Genomic DNA, 18004 nt, shown 5'->3' with positions numbered 1-18004 from the left:
AGAGAGAGAGAGAGAGAGAAGACACAGGAGAATAGACGGCAGTTGGAGGGAGCTGTGAAGCTGAGGACAAGAGAAAGAGGAGGATATAGTTGTCGTCTTCCCCCTCCTCTCCTTCGCTCTCTGAAAGGCCACTCTGGGATCAAGTGGCAGCCGTTCAGTCTCAGCTCAACTTCTGCTGCTGCTGCTGCCTCTAAAATTCACTGCACTTCAACTATTTTCATCCACTTTCTTTTATATATATATATATATATATATATATCTGTGAAAGAAGTCACTCACTCATTCACTCTCAGGTCCTGCAGTGTTCTGGAGCGCTGCAGGATAACAGCATGCCTGCTGACAGAAGAGGACATGGAGCCGGTTCTGTGGCCCCGGGCCGGGCCCCTCAGTGCGGGCTTTGGAGGATGATGCAGGTGTGGAGCAGCGTTGTGCTGCTGCTGCTGCTGGCGCTGGCAGGTGGCGGTGGATGTGCGGAGGCGTGCCCGGCGCCCTGCAGCTGCCTGGGCAGCACGGTGGACTGTCACGGCCTGGGCATCCACGCCGTACCCAAACACGTCCCCAAAGGCACCGAGAGGCTGTGAGTACTCCTTTAAACTCTGTCAACCCTGATGTGTGTGTGTGTGTGTGTTTTCATGTCGCTGTGTGAGAGCTCGGTTCTAAGGTCAGAGTCTCAGTGTCCTCACAAGTATAATCAAACTCATCAGAATATCCCTGTGAGATGGATGAGTGCGTGTGTGATCGACAGGAAAACGAGGAGGGGGTTTCTCTGTGTTGATTTGCTCTAATTAGTCTGTAATGACAAATTAATTATCAGTGTGACTCACTCTGTGACTCTGTGCACGTGTGTGTGTGTGTGTGTGTGTGTGTGTGTGTGTCATGTCTGACGGCTGCAGCATCATTTATTTCCTCCATGTTGCAATTACACATGAAATGATCCTTTAATTATATCCTTGTTTATATAATGTAACAAAATAAAGCTGCAGTAATAGTCTATTATTCATGGATTTGATCGTTGGTTAATTGATTTGCATGGAGTTTTATAAAACTATTTTTTTCTAACAAATAGATAAAGGATATATTTACATTATCAAATCCCCACAGATAAATAAGTAATGCCTTGAGTGAGAGCTGCAGTTATATATAGATGAGGTGTAAAGAATACAGCAGTTATTGATATGTGTTGATATCATTCTCTCAGCTGTCATACAAGCTCCTCCAGGGAACCAAAGACACATTACTGTGTATAAATGATATTACTGTGTGTTTGGGTCATTTTAGGAAACGCTGATCATCACTTCACGACCATTTTATGGACAAAACAACAAATCTATTAGACAAGCAAGTAACTGCCATATAAATGAATAATGGAAACAATTATTTACAGCTGTAAAAAACCTCTGTATTTCATTCTGTTCTCTTTCACAAGTGCACAGTAATCTGATTTTATGAAGCTGTTCATTTTCCTTTCACTTCATCTTTTCATTCACTCCAGTACAACACAACATGTTTGTTCCTCAGCTTGTCATTTGTGGTGTGTACTGGGAGGCGTTATATTGAAATGTGTTTCTAATATTCCTCCTGCCTTTTTTCTGTGTAAAACATGTAAAACCCTCTAAGCATCACACACACAAATACAGTCCAGTTCAACACCAGTGCACAAACACTGATTTAATGACATTTTATTTACATGTGCACCTGATAAAGCGCTCATAAGACAGAAATAACATGACGTGTCTTTAATAATTTTTGTTTCTGAAACACAGTTTCATCTCATTTGCTGAAAGCTTTTTCTTTCTTTTTTTCAGTACTCATAGACACTGAGACATAGTAGTAGTTCAGTTCTCAGTCTTTAAGCTCAAGTCTGGTCTGAGTCTGATTTGAGTTCCAAGTTTGGCTCTTTTAAGAAGATTAAGGCCATTGTTGTAATTCACACAGCACACGACGTATGTCAAATGTTTGATATCAACAACACAGAGTCTTTATCAAAAGGAATCCAGAGTCTTTAAGCCTTTAACACCGAGTGTATCACAGACAACACATTTGTGCAAGTGCACTCAGCGTTACCGTAATTAGTCTCTAAATCAAACAGTCTGTGAGAAGCTGAGATGTTGAACGTCAAAGCCAACGATCGGTGTTTCCTAATATGACCAAAACTGAGTTCAGCAGAAGAAAGTTGATTTGTAGTTCTAAAAACACATATTTAGGATGTTTTTACTCTTTATTCCTCTCTCCCCCAGAGTTCATTTCAATTACATACACTTGACCAATTATGCAATTTACTTCAGATTGACTTCTGACGAGAAATGGAATTCACTGGGTTAGCCTCAATCAGTTAGTTAAAATGACAGCGTCACTAATTAGACCTGTAGAAGCAGCTAAGTTTCTCCACCGTTAGTGACAGTGCATGATGATGAAACTTCTTCTGAACTGTTTCTCTTTGACTCTCCGTCCTCCGATCATGAAGCGATGATCATCCTCAGAGGACAAAACAGAGGAAAACATCCTCCACACTACAATTCACCAGAGAGAGAGAGGATCATGTGACTCTGCCGGCATCCCTGACAATCATCAATTATTCACACACAGGCACTCTCTCTCTCTCTCTCTCTCTCTCTGTGGAACCTGAAAATAAACACAGGTTCACCACAGACTGTACCTACACTTCATACAAAACACTCACTTATTTATGATTTATTTATACATGAATCCCACTGTCATGTTCTTTACGTTGGCTTTAGGTTTAGAGAATATTCATGTGGCCATAGACTGTATATATAAAACTTCTAAATGTTTGCTATCAGTTAATCAACACAGACAGTGATAAATATCTGAGCTTCGGTGCTAAACACATGATTGTTAGCGACAGAAGGTTGTAATAAATCTTATTCCATCTTGATAAAATGCACGACTGCCCTGGTGTTTCTGTTTGAATGAGAATCTTTGGTTTGTTCTCCGACTGTCAGACATTCTTCCAATCGGAGGTAATCACAGAGTGAAGCGGAGCAGACGCACTGTAGGTTTGAAACGACAGCTGCTCCATGTGTTAGTTTGGTTCTTGGTGTGTGAGTCAGTGAGAGGATGCACGACTCCTGGTGCTTTCAGGAAAATTAGATCAGTGGATCAGAGGCGAAGGAAAAGATCAGCAGCAGAAATATTCCTTTACAGTAAATGGAACTTATATATTGTTATGTTATGTTATATCTGCTGCTTTGATCGGTGAGCGATACACGGTCATATCACTATTTTTTTGACTTTTAAGGAAACTTAAAGTTACTGAACAGCATGACATTTAAAATAAATAAACTTTTGATACATTTTAGTCAAAAAAGAATCTTAAACTTGTTACCTCTGTCTATCCATTGCTCTTCTAGTCTGAGTCGCTTGGTTCTTGTTAGCGGCTGCAGTCGTGATGCTTCCCTTTGCTGTTTGACTCTTGGTATTTACCTGAATCATATTTAGAAATCTGATCATCAATTCTTGAGATTTGTGTCACTTCAGTTTATTAGAATCTGTGCAGCTTTTGAGTGTTGATTGTGATCCAGAGCACTCACACTCAGTGTCAGCTTTATCTGATGCTTCAAGACCGAGTGGACTCTCAAATATGACGTTGTCAGCTCAGCTGTGGTTGATGATCAAGGACGAATAAATCTGACCTGTGATGAATCAGAATGGAAGGACATGGTTGATAATCTGAATGTTGCCTTTTAAGGTGGCTCATTCTGTTCCACCTGAGACAACACTCCTTATTGTTGTTTCCTTGTTTGAGTGTGAGTTGATGCTTTAATAAGAATAATGTGTAGATCAGAGACTGCTCATTCCATCCATGTAAATGTAATACATGTGACCTTTTGACCTCAAACGTCCTGTCGACTCCGGCGCTCTCTGCCCTGCAGTGGAGCGACTCATTAAATGGCTATTTGTTAAAAGATTTGTCGCCCAATTAGCATGTAAAGTGATCCGTGTGTGTGTGTTTCACTGCGGGAGACAGCGTTAGTTGTGTGTGAGATGGAGACGGAGTGTGTGTACAGTATTTCCCGGGAGACCGTTGGCAATAAGAGGGTCATTTTTCAAGGTGACTGCACTGGTCCCACCAAACACCCCCTCCTCATTGGATTGTCATGGCAACGCTGAAAAATGAATGGCCCCCCCCCCCCCCCCCCACACACACCCCCGTGGCCCCCGGTGAGCATGGTTATTTGAGCAGAGGGAAGAGGATCAGTGTGTGTGTGTGTGTGTGTGACCGATGGCTCTGTTTTAACTTTATACAACATCAGAGGAGAAGTCAGTGGATGCACCTGGACGGAATCATCATTTAGAATCATTCTTAAATGTCAAATCATTTAGATTTCATCACTTCCAATCTCACACACACACACACAACAACACACACACACACACATAATTAAACCAGCGATTGCCACCTCAGCTTCTTTAAGGCCACATTATACTTCTCCGACTGCGTAATCACGGAGACCCCTCCAGACTTCATAGTTCTCCGTCGTGGTGACGGATACGCACTGCAATTTCCCGCCCGATCAGTAGGGGTCGCTACGCATGGTTGTTGTGCTTCTGGCTACAGTGAGCAATGGCTTCTGAGAGAGAAAGACTGTTGTTGTTGAAACAGTGGCTGTTTCTCACCTGAAATAAATATTTTTCTGTCCCTGAACGCAGTTTTAAGATCATTTGAGGCGAGAAATTATCCATTTAGAGTCTAAACATGTGCTGTATGTATTAGAGCAGCGTTATCTCGGCCTGTCCTGAGGACCAATCACAGCCCTTGTTGTCTCCGTTGTCCCTTGACGGAGTGACGGACACTTAAAAAATATATTGTGCAGCTGGAGACGACGGAGAGGCTCTGACAGACTTTACGACGACGTAGAGGGGTCTGTGTAACCTACGTAGAGCACTTTATGCAGGAGTATAAATTGGGCTTAACAGTCACATCCACTCTGCAGTATCTGGAGATAAAGATGGAATGAGGAGAGTGAGGCAGAGGAACAGGAACAGGGAGGAAGATGAAGAAGGAGGAGAGGATGATCAATGACAGAGGAAACAAAGACTTGTTTTAAATCTGCTGACTGTGTACCATTTCACAGCGATGTCTCCAGGCTAAGTGTCGTTAATCCAGCAGAGTGCAGTCGTGAATCTGCTGCCACTCTTCATTTCACGTCCTGAGCATCTGGGTGGGATGTTGGTCACGGTCAGACCTCGGTCCAAATGAAGCCCTGCAGGGCCAGAGAAACCTCATCATGCTGCTCACTAACATCTTGTACTGATTGCTCTGTTCTCGTATGACCTAACAAAGAATTCAAACCAACCAAGGACTCTACAGAACTGAGGCTTTGCCAAATGTTCTCACACATTCAATGCCTGCACTTCATTTCATGCTAAAGTGATGCTTCATGTCAATTTTAAAGTTCTAAACCCACACTTTATTCCACTCCATTATATATTGTCCTACCTGTAACATGCGTACAGTCCCCGCGGTCACAGATGTATAAACGTGAACATGTGTGTGTGGTTGACGACATTTACCTCATGCAGACCATAGTGGACCTTGGCAGACTTGTGAACATGGAAAGTATGAGTTGGCCTTTAAAGAAAGTTGTTCAGAGGTGTTTGCAGCAGTTACCATGGCTTTGTTCACTTCTGCTCTTTACTGACTTTGGTTTCTCTGGCAAACAGATTGTAGTTTTTACCAAAGGCAGTGATTTGCTGATCATTACCTCAGGTTTTTTTTCAGACCTGGTTTGTTGGTAGTGTGGCACGGTTGGCACTGTTGCCTCTCACAATATTGTTTTTAGAGTTCCCTGCCTTTCAAAAGAAGTCTCTCTTCTGTGTGAAATTAACATGTTCCTTCTGTGTTTGTGGGCCACAGTGTTTCATATGTATCTGACAAAAGCAGCAGGAGATGGTTTGGGTCAGAGTGATGATGTCCACATTGATGGGGTTGAGATCTCCAAGATCACAGAGATGGTCAAAGTCCACACACTTTTTTACTGGACTGAACAGAAGTCTATGGCAAAATGAGCTTGAACTTTTTTACTTGATTTATAACATCAGTAAATATCTTCCTGAGGAGTTAATGGACTCAATTAGAAGTCAGTTCCTCTTCAGTAGGACACGATGTCTTGTCTTGTGGATAAAGCAGAGCCATATCATTGGACAATGTGTGATTGACAGCTAGTATTGTCCACTAGGTGTTTGATTACAGGTGACGTCTGGTTTCATGGAGCCGGTTAAAGCCAGAGGCTTCAGTTTGCAACAGGAAGACTGCGTCCGTTTCTTATATTTACGGTCAATGTGTAACATGAATGAAACAGTGAAGGATCATTAGTGTGACGGAGAGTTGTGTGAGAGTGTTAATAATCTGTGTTTTAAAATGAGCTGGGTTTAAAGTGCTTCACTGTGCCTTTGTGTTTCCAGTCATTAGAGCTCGTAGAGCAGAAATAATGAAAGAAGCTTGAGGCCAAACAGCTCTGTCCATCATCTGCAGCTCAAACTGTAAACGTCTGTTAATCAAGTGAAGAACACAAAGGCCAAAGAAACCTGAGCAACTCGGCTGCACTGAAGTTTACTTTAGCAGCTAATGAAGCAGTGAAGTATGAGGTTTCTCTGTTGTTTTTAAAGGTTTTATTTCACATAGTATCAAGAAAACTAGTGAATGTGACTTCACATGTTAGACTTTTGATGCTTGTACTTTGATCCCCAGCTCTGCTTCAGGATCACTGTGTCTCTCTTTGTGCACACAACAAATCTTATCATCTTACTGAATACAACCCTCCTCCTCCTCCTCCTCCTCCTCCTCGTCGTCCTCCTCCTCTCGCTCAGTGTCAGATCTGCTGGTGGAGAGCAGAGCAGAGCTGAGGGCATCAACTGCTTCACTGCCCACCGAGGCTGCGATTGTGTCGCAGACGCGTTCTGCTTTAATGATCCATTGTTTGGCCCGAGTCGCCACTCGAGAGGAGGCTGTGGCTGAGGCTGACCTCTGACCCCTGCCATGCTGCACAAAACTCTATTAACCAAGCTTAATCAGACCCGTGGTTGTTCAGCTCCTCCCTCCTGTCACTTTACTACTCCTGCAACATCAGCTGCTCACTCTTGGGAAACAATACGGTCACTTTGATTTGTAATCTGCATCTCACTTGGTTAAATAAGGTTAAATAAATAATTAAAATATCACACACCCAAAACCACAACCTCCACTCTTTCTTTCTTTCAGGACAGGACAAGGTCACATGCTGCTCCACCCTTTACAGTAGTGCAGGAACATGACACTCTCTCTCTCTCTCACACACACACACACACACACACACACACACACACACACACACACACACACACACACACACACACACACACACACACACACACACACACACACACACACACACACACAGGTACGTGTGCAGGGCTCAGTTTACCTTCTTCCCCCTCAAAGCCTCGTGGGAAGAGTGACATCATCCCCCTCACTCCTCTTTCTTTGCAGCTGTCAATCAAAGTAGACAATGAGGTCACAGGGTTAAGCCCCTCCCTCCATGACTGTGCTGAAAAGAGTGTCCAGCTCAGTCCAATATTATTATATAATGTTATTATATGACGCGCAGCAGCAGTAGCTTTTACCTGAAGAGTGGAACACTCTGCACTCTGTCATCAAAACTGTTCACAATGTCCACATAAGACGATAGTGAATTAACTTTCCATGCTAACAAAGTTGGCTGTGTGAAGCCTCTGCTGTGTGTGTGATGGAACTGTGAACTTTGGTGTGAACTTCTGTCCATCGTCTCTGTCTGCAGTGTGGTCGATTGTCTTATTGAGTTATTAACGCGTATGTACTTGAATGTTTGACACTAACTAATGTCTGTTTTCTGATGTGTTTCAGTGATCTGAATGGAAACAACCTGACAGTCATCACTAAGGCAGACTTCTCTGGCCTGAAACACCTGCGAGTCCTGTAAGTCACATTTACATTCTACAGCTGTGTTCACTTCATCAAGAGAAAATGATATTTGAAATGATGATGTGATGATGTATCTGGCCCACACACTCACTTTCCTGACGTCCATGTGATCCTCTTCCTTATGGAATGAATTAGCATCTGGGAAAACTGTAAAACTCCCTCAAACTACTGTTTCCCTGAAACATTTATTTAATTCAATCAAACATGATGATGTTGTTCTGTGTGTGATTGCCTTTTAATAACTGTATTTACAGTTTCCCTTAAGTAGCATCTGGGAGGCCCACTCTCCACAATAAAACGCTGTGGTCGAGTCAATTAAAGTCAAGTCATGTTAACTTATGTAAACACATTAAACACAACAGTTGAGCCTGAAGCAAAGGCTGCAACAAAACAGACAGACTACAAATATCAGGTCAAAACTGACAAAATCGATGGAATGATCATATGATGAAACCGCAATTTATAAAACTAGCGCAGTGCCCGTAGGAAGTATGTATTCCTAAAGTGGGAGCTGAAGAACATTTTTCAGTTATGGTAATGCATGATAAGGAACGTAAAGGCTGAAATAATACAAACATACAAACTGTGCAACCTCATTAGACACAACGCAAATGTGCCTAATGTTTTTTTGAAGAAAGTCAGCTCACTATCAAAGTGCATCAGGGCAAATGGATCATTTCATGATTTTCAAAAATTCATTAAAATTATTCCTTTAGAGATATGCAAATATTTTCAACTGATCCTTGTTCAGGGCGATGCCGACTATTATGACGGTAAATTTCAAATCATTCCGAGATATTTTTTTTTTCCGAGAAGAAAGTCAGCTCACTGTCAAAGTGCATCAGGGCAAATGGATAATTTTCAGATTTTCAAAAAATTATAAAAATTATTCCTTAAGAGATTTGCAAATATTTTCAACTGATCCTTGTTCAGGGCGATGCCGACTATTATGACGGTCAATTTCAAATCATTCTGAGATATTTTTTTTTTCAGAGAAGAAAGTCAGCTCACTGTCAAAGTGCATCAGGGCAAATGGATAATTTTCGGATTTTCAAAAATTCATTAAAATTATTCCTTAAGAGGTTTGCAAATATTTTCAACTGATCCTTGTTCAGGGTGATGTCGACTATTATGACGGTCAATTTCAAATCATTCCGAGATACTTTTTTTTTTTCGAGAAGAAAGTCAGCTCACTGTCAAAGTGCATCAGGGCAAATGGATAATTTTCAGATTTTCAAAAAATCATTAAAATTATTTCTTAAGAGGTTTGCAAATATTTTCGACAAATCCTTGTTCAGGGCGATGCCGACTATTATGATGGTGAATTTCAAGTCATTCCGAGATACTTTTTTTTTTTTTTTTTGAAGAAAGTCAGCTCACTGTCAAAGTGCATCAGGGCAAATGGATAATTTTCAGATTTTCAAAGAATTATAAAAATTATTCCTTAAGAGATTTGCGAATAGTTTCAACTGATCCTTGTTCAGGGCGATGCCGACTATTATGATGGTGAATTTGAAGTCATTCCGAGATACTTTTATTTTTTGAGAAGAAAGTCAGCTCACTGTCAAAGTGCATCAGTGCAAATGGATAATTTTCAGATTTTCAAAAAAATTATTAAAATTATTCCTTAACAGGTTTGCAAATATTTTCAACTGATCCTTGTTCAGGGCGATGCCGACTATTATGATGGTGAATTTCAAATCATTCCGAGATATATTTTTTTTTTCGAGAAGAAAGTCAGCTCACTGTCAAAGTGCATCAGGGCAAATGGATAATTTTCAGATTATCAAAAATTCATTAAAATTATTCCTTAAGAGGTTTGCAAATATTTTCAACTGATCCTTGTTCAGGGCGATGCCGACTATTATGATGGTAAATTTCAAATCATTCCGAGATACTTTTTTTTTTTCGAGAAGAAAGTCAGCTCACTGTCAAAGTGCATCAGGGCAAATGGATAATTTTCAGATTTTCAAAAAATTATTAAAATTATTCCTTAACAGGTTTGCAAATATTTCCAACTGATCCTTGTTCAGGGCGATGCCGACTATTATGATGGTGAATTTGAAGTCATTCCGAGATACTTTTATTTTTTGAGAAGAAACTCAGCTCACTGTCAAAGTGCATCAGGGCAAATGGATAATTTTCGGATTTTCAAAAAATCATTAAAATTATCCCTTAAGAGGTTTGCAAATATTTTCGACAAATCCTTGTTCAGGGCGATGCCGACTATTATGATGGTGAATTTCAAGTCATTCCGAGATACTTTTTTTTTTTTTTTTTTTTGAAGAAAGTCAGTTCACTGTCAAAGTGCATCAGGGCAAATGGATAATTTTCAGATTTTCAAAGAATTATAAAAATTATTCCTTAAGAGATTTGCGAATAGTTTCAACTGATCCTTGTTCAGGGCGATGCCGACTATTATGATGGTGAATTTGAAGTCATTCCGAGATACTTTTATTTTTTGAGAAGAAAGTCAGCTCACTGTCAAAGTGCATCAGTGCAAATGGATAATTTTCAGATTTTCAAAAAATTATTAAAATTATTCCTTAACAGGTTTGCAAATATTTTCAACAGATCCTTGTTCAGGGTGATGCCGACTATTATGATGGTAAATTCCAAGTGATTCCGAGATACTTATTTTTTTCGAGAAGAAAGTCAGCTCACTGTCAAAGTGCATCAGGGCAAATGGATAATTTTCGGATTTTCAAAAAATTATAAAAAATATTTCTTTAGAGGTTTGCAAATATTTTCAACTGATCCTTGTTCAGGGCGATGCCGACTATTATGATGGTGAATTTCAAGTCATTCCGGGATTTTTTTTTTTTGCTGATGAGCCGCTGACAAACCAGTGAAAAATAAAATTCCTCCAGAAAATGTGAAAATCAAGGATGCACACCATCGGGTCAGGCTCATCCCATATCCAAAGTCTTCGGGCAATCTTATTAATGGTCAGCGAGATATGACAGACACACAGACGCAACTTTCTTTATAGATTTATCATAAAACATATTACATGAGTAAATAATAACCCAGCAGATGACTTTAGATCTGGTGCTCTTTAGTTTTTAAATCTGTTTCAGATTCAAAATCTACAAAAACACTCAGGAGTTGGGAAACAGTTTTTGTGGCTCCAGATGGGATGCAGTTTTTTTGTTTCCTTACTCGTGCAACTGTGGTCACTGTGGATGGTTTTTGTTGAGTAGCATGAGAACCACGAGTAAATCTAACCCATGAGGGGCTAATGCTCATTCTGCTAAAGGAAACACATCACATTTGGTGTGAACACAGCATTAGTTTCCTGCTAAATTAGCATTGTAACAGAAACATCCACCTGCAACAGAGAGAACGTTCTTTTTTCTCTCCACCTCTGTGAGTTTCTCTGTGAGTTTTTGTAGAACAGTAGTAGTCCAGGCTTCGCTCACAGCTGCTCACAGACTCATTGTTGACTGGGCAGCAGCAGCAGCAGCAGCAGCAGCTTGTGTTTGTCCAGCACAGATTCTCTTTCAGCGTTTTTCTCTGGTTGTTTTAGGTCGGCTAAGAATGTGGGAATTGTGGCTTCAGTGCCATGGAAGGCCAGAGGGCACGGAACAACGCTTTAGTTCAGCTGTGACACATGAACCACCCACAGGTGCTTGTTCGGTGTCAGTGTCAGTCAGATTTACAACAGGGAGGGGTTTGTCTGTGGCCTTTTGACCTGGAAACACCGTTGCCCTGTGGGAGAGTGCGGATGAGCAGTGGTTTCCTGTCTTTCCTGTCCTGAGTGTCAGTGATGGACATGAGGTGGTGAAAAGACGACATGCCAGCGACTAATGACGTCTCCTGAGGCCCAGTCTAAACAGATTAGCAGCCCACTGGGAGCTGTCAGGGGCAGGCTTTATGATGTACAGGTCTAAGGAGTGTGTTTGTTCAACATATAGATGCCTGCAGTGGCACAGGGAAAGACGGGGCGTCTCCAGGGATTTGTCTATTCAGTTTGACTCTTGAGAACAGCACAGCATTAATGTAATCTGTGTTATAGCAGAGCTGTAGAATAAAATAATTACTCTTTTACTCTCTGACTAAAACCAGACTGAACTGGAAATGTTTAGGGACTTAAGAGTTGCATTGACGGGGAAACATCTGATGTAGATGCACATATCTGATTTATTTAACAAGGCTTGAAACCAATCTGGTTTTCTCCTGCTTACACCTCCATGACTCGTATCTGATTTGTACTCCATGGAGGGAAAAATATAATAATATAATAATCTGCACAGGAGTATGAAGCACACACTGAAACTGTGTGCTCTCACTTTCTTTATAAAGATGTACATGTAAGATTTATGTTATTCTGTGAAGTGTTAACGTCTGACACGTGTTAATCTGTGTTAACCGTTGTGTTTTGCAGTCATCTGATGGAGAACCAGATCAGTAACATCGAGAGAGGAGCTTTTGATGATCTGAGGGAGCTGGAGAGACTGTGAGACGCACACGCGCGCACACACACACACACACACACACACACACACACACACACACACACACACACACACACACACACACACACACACACACACACACACACACACACACTCACACACACAGGCACACAGTATGTTCTATTCTCTGATTTTAATAATCTAGGTTTTTTATTCTCTACCTAGTCGTCTCAACAAGAATCACCTGAGCCAACTCCCAGAGCTGCTGTTTCAGAAGAACGAAGTTCTGTCTCGACTGTGAGTACAATCTCAAACTCTTTACTCTTATTTCAAGGGACTTTTACTTGACCTTTATTATTATGCATTTGAACACTTTTGACTTCATTATAGGATCCAACACACATCATTTTATTCCATTGTTTATTCTCCTATTACTGAATTTAATTTCTATTTTACGGCACCGTATTTCACCATGCTCTTGTTTTTATCGTACCCTTTGTTGCTTATAGTACTTCTTTTATGTACTCGTCTATTTATTTATTCAGTTTTATCTGTTACTATTTATGCTTTTAATTTTCTTCTACCTCCTGTTTTTAGTATCGCGGTATTTTATTCTCCAGGCTGTTTGTGAGCTCCATGATAGTTTCCTCACTTCTTCACTTCCCCATAATACTATTACCATATAATACTATTAAATACTATAATACTATAACCATATAATACTATTAAATACTATAACCATATAATACTATTAAATACTATAATACAATAACCACTGCTGAGATGGTTGTTGGGTGCTGGGTTGTTTTCCTTGGTTCTGTTTTTTGAGTTTCATTGCCTTGTATGGAAAGCTTGTAAATAATAATCAAATTGATTGATTATTTTGATTTTATTGAATCTCGGAGAATATATCAGTGTAGCTGAGGACTGAGGCTGTGACTCTGGCTTTGGTTTTAAAACGCTTGCTGGGTTTAGTTTTCTCTCTCTGGCTTGAAGAAAGAGTTCTTCTTAAATAATAGAGTGTGTTTGTTGTTGAGGGATGATCCCTGACATCTACAGTAGAGCTGTGACTGTTATTCTCTGCAGCTTCAGGCCAAGTCTTCACTGGATTTTATCATCAAAAATTGACCCATTTTTCTCACTTAGAAAACTCTGCCAATGTCCCCACAGAGAGAGAGAATCACTTATAGTGTCCCGCAGGAGCAGTTTAGAGTGACACACACACACACACACACACACACACAAGAGCTTTTTTCATGTGTTTGTTGTTTAATGAGTGAAAGCTTGGACTCCGTTGGTTACTATTACCATGCTTCTACTATGCTGCTCTTTGTTATTAAATCTGTGTTTGTGGAGAGTGAGACGGGAAACCTAACTGCCTGGAGACACACACACACACACACACACAAACACACACTCACACACAAACACTCCTCTCAAAAATAGATCAGTTGTGATTCAAAGAACCCTGATATGTTTGCTTTCCTTTGTGTCTCCCCAGCTGTGTGTGTGTGTGTGTGTGTGTGTGTGTGTGTGTGTGTGTGTGTGTGTGTGTGTGTGTGTGTGTGTGTGTGTGTGTGTGTGTGTGTGTGTGTGTGTGTGTGTGTGTGTGTGTGTGTGTGTGTGTGTGTGTGTGTGTGTGTGTGTGTGTGTGTGTGTGTGTGTGTGTGTGTGTGTGTGTGTGTGTGTGCGCGCGCGCATATGAAGTGTGTGAGTGTGTGTAATGGTTCGAGTGTAAGAAAGTGTAACAAAGGAGGAGTAAGGTAGAAAACAGCCATGAAAAATAACACTTATTACAGGAGATGAACAGGTGGATATGTGTGTGTGAGTGTGTGAGTGTGTGTGTGAGTGTGTGCGTGTGTGTCTTTGTGTGTCCTTGTTATTTTCTGTTTGCCTTTTTTGGCAATTTCACACTGTGGCTCCCATCAGAGAATATCGAGATGGATTTGGCATTTTCGATCAATTCAACACACACACACACACACACACACAGTGTGTGACACCCTCAGTGCAGAGCCATTAGCACGTCTTCCAGCAGGAGTGATTTCTTTCCTCCTGCTGTGATGATGGACTGAAAGCCCAGTGTTCCCGAAAACACACACACACACAGTTTTTATGTGACACCGTAGTGTGATTGGTTCGTCCCAACACACACATAAATGTGATTGCGTTTTCCTTCTCTCCTCGTATCAGCTCTACTCTTCCATGGAATTCTTTAGTGATGTTTCTCAAACAATAATATTAAGACAATGCTAAATATTTTCTTGATTTTTATCAACTTTGATTAAAGGAATTCTTGCCTTTCTCATCAGATCTGATTTAAAATCATAATATTTTGGGCTGAAATTGGACCGTAGGTATGATTGTGAGAATGAATGGTTGTTTGTGTCTGTCCCTGTGATGGACTGGTGACCTATCGTCCTATGACAGCTGAGATTAGCACAGTTAATGCGATTTTAGTTCTATTATTTGGTGCACGCTCCCTAACACCCTGTTCTTGAGCTTCCCCCAGATGCTCAGTGGCTGACATACTGGTGAGGAGCCAGACCAAGGCAGGACAGGGACATATTTAGATGTAAATGCAAAAGCCACAACACAAATGCAAAAGTCTTTTTGCATTTGAGTTACGGCTTTTTCATTCTGCTTTTGCTCGCTTTTATTTCCCTGGCCTTTGAACCTAAATCAGGAAACTCATTCAAACTCAAACTGTAAAGAATTCTTCGGCAAATGTAATGGTTTCTATTCCAGGTCCACGTGCACACGGACTTACACAGGATTGGTAATCAGCAGTTATATTGTGTCAGGATAGGTTTTCTGTCAGGAACTCATCATCGTTATCGTTCTCTCTCTCTCTTCTCTATCTCATCACTTCATCCTCCTCCTTCACTTGTTTTCATAGACTCACTTCTCTCTGTCCACGGTCTTTGTTGCCTCTGTGTGAATGGTTCAGTCCACACCCACTAACAGTCCTTTGTGTGTTCTGATGATACCCACAGGCTGCCTGCATGAATGTGTGTGTGTTCATGTAGCATCACTGCCTCCTCCCAGAGCCTCAGGTGTACAGCTATAGTCTGAATAACTATCTCTCTTTCTCACTCACACACTCACCTTGACCTGGAGGTGACCTCAGTGGTTAACCAGTCCATACTGCTACTGCTAATGCTACTGCTAATGCTGCTGCTAAGTGTGCAGCTGCATCCTGTCAACTCTGATCATCATAAGATTTGAACTAAAATAAAAAATAAACTAAAACAAAGTAAATTTAAAAACATTTTCCACAAAAATGACCTGGGGAAAAATAATCCTTCAATCCCAAACTCTCCCTGAAATAAGTCCCTACAGGTGATTTTGGATTTTTCAGATTACAAGGAGACTTTTGGAGACACTGATGCTGAGAGCAGCACTACCAAGAATGAAGAAGATAAAGAAGTTAGCACGTTCACCTGAGGTCTTTAGTCCCCACTTAAATCCCCACATGGATTGTAGAATCATTTGACCTATTAAACACACTCCCACTGGTCAAAAACACAGCATTAAATGGGTTTTTTTGACCAGTGGGAATGAAGTATTAGATTTTTCCGCACGGATAATCTTTGGAAATTGCTAGAAGCCATTGTATAGATTTTATGACTTGAAGCAGCTCAGTGCTCCAGATAAATATCAGCTCTATGGTGAAATTTCAATTAATAAAAAAAGGTGAAATGAGAGCAGGCCAAGTGCTTCCAAATTAGAAATATCCCAGTGATTTAAAAATGTGTGTGTGTGTGTGTTACGTCGATTAACTTCCCCCCTCAGTGGCAGAGCTGTCCTCATTAGCACAGTTGACTGTCACGAGAGCGCGGCTAATTAACGGTGTGAAGCTGGTGGAAGCCGCGCTGGCAGCCGCCGGGCTGCGTCTCTGTAGAGGCTAACCGGAGTGTGACCTCGCCGTTTACCTGAGGAACTCGTGTGTCTGTGACTGTGTGTGTGTGATAATTGCTCATATTAGCATTGTGCTCCTTAATTGTCTGTGTGTGTGTGTGTGTGTGCTAATTACGAACATTTGCATCTACACAACAATGCTGGTGTGTCGTGTTGTTTTTGTGTGTCTAATTATCAGGTATAATTACTTCTAGGCGTGTCTCCAATATGAGAGACGTGAGAGAAAGTCTGTGTTGAATGAATCAGCTTTGTTTTCCTGTGTGGGAAATGAGATAATTGGATTTTGTGTGTATTTAATCATCAGTCATGAATAATTACTCTGGATGAGTCGATACGATGCTTGATATCAGTTCAATACTTTTCAGTTTGTTTCCCTGCAAATGATTTGGTCCAATATCAGCTTTAGAGCTGTCACCTGCTGCTCATCTGCAAAACCTCCTCTGATTATACACTACCGTTCAAAGGTTTGGCTTCACCCATACCATTTTTGTGTGTTTTCCATTAAAAGTCACACTTTTATGCATCAAAAGAATTGCAAAACAAGATTAGAAATAATGATTTTTATTCATCAAAATAATCATTTTACCCTTTGGTAAAAGAACATCATTGCACAAGGTTTTTCTAATCATCCAATAGTCTTCTAACGCCATTAGCAAACACAATGTATCATTAGAACACTGGGAATGGGCCTCTAAACACCTATGTACATATTCCATTAAAAACCACACCACATGAACAATGTTTAGAGTGTATTTATGATTCATTTCATGTTATAATCATTGGAAAAATGTTTTTTTCCTTCAAAAATAAGGACATTTCTAAGTGAGCCCAAACTTTTGAACGATAGTGTAGGTCTACTGCTAACTTTAGCTGACTGTAGATGTTGTGGTTGCTTCTCCATCTGTAGTGAAGAACGATAGAGCTCGTCATCACCAGTCATGGTCTAATCCCTACAGCTCTGCCTGTGTGTGTTCGGTCAGATTTTATGATGTTGACACGATCAGCAGGACTCACATTTGTCACTGCAGCAGCCTCAGGAACAGAACTTTCCCAGAACTGTGTTTGTGTTCAGACCTGGGACTGTGGCCTCGTGCCTGCTGAGTGTGGTAACGGCGTCACACCGGACACCAGGCTCTGCTCTGTGGTCCAGGACAGACACTAACTGGCTGTTTTTCTTTGAGGGAGAGTGTTTGTAGGAGGTCAGACCACGAACACTGACTCTCCTCTGTCATGTTTGTCCAAAGTAAAGCTGACACGCTGAGGCCAGTGGAAAAGCACGGTGGGAAAAGAAAGAAACAGGCACAGTTCAAACAAGCAGAACTCTGATCTTAAACAGGCGCTAAGACAAATATCAGTGAGACGGTGGATGATCACAGCTCACTCTCTTTTTCACGCTCACCCTGTCTCCTTCAAATCATCCTCTTTTTCTTTCTTCACCTGTCCTTCATCTGCCCCTGGATTTTTGAATTAAGCCCCGTGTTCCCATGTGGATGAAGCAAGGGAGGGAAAGACGAAAGGAGAGGAGAGAGCGAGAAAGGAGAAAGCAAAGACGGATGATGCACAGAGTTAAAAAAGAGAGGCTGAGGGAGAACTGAAAGGAAACGAGGGAGGAGAGCAAAGAGGGGATGAAGCGGAGATGGAGGTGACGAGAAGGGAAAGGAAAGCAGGAGATAAAAGGCTCAGAGGAAGGAAAAATAATGGGGGG

The 18004-nt window shown here is 41.1% G+C and overlaps 1 protein-coding gene across 1 annotated transcript in view; it reads left to right on the top strand.

The window, feature by feature from the left end:
• Window positions 1-329: 329 nt before the first annotated feature.
• Window positions 330-18004, top strand: part of LOC310943985 (slit homolog 1 protein-like) — a gene marked incomplete at both ends in the record, with an annotated part of 42976 nt that continues 25301 nt past the window's right edge. The window contains 4 exons of the mRNA XM_083909681.1: window positions 330-577; window positions 7883-7954; window positions 12348-12419; window positions 12604-12675. Of these exons, the coding sequence (XP_083765807.1) occupies window positions 330-577; window positions 7883-7954; window positions 12348-12419; window positions 12604-12675 (464 nt within the window). The remainder of the gene's footprint in view (window positions 578-7882; window positions 7955-12347; window positions 12420-12603; window positions 12676-18004) is intronic.

This window comes from Microchirus variegatus (genome assembly GCF_963457635.1).
Source record: "Microchirus variegatus genome assembly, chromosome: 23".
In the NCBI taxonomy this organism is placed as follows: Eukaryota; Metazoa; Chordata; class Actinopteri; order Pleuronectiformes; family Soleidae; genus Microchirus; species Microchirus variegatus.
This window is presented reverse-complemented; position numbering and strand designations above follow the sequence as displayed.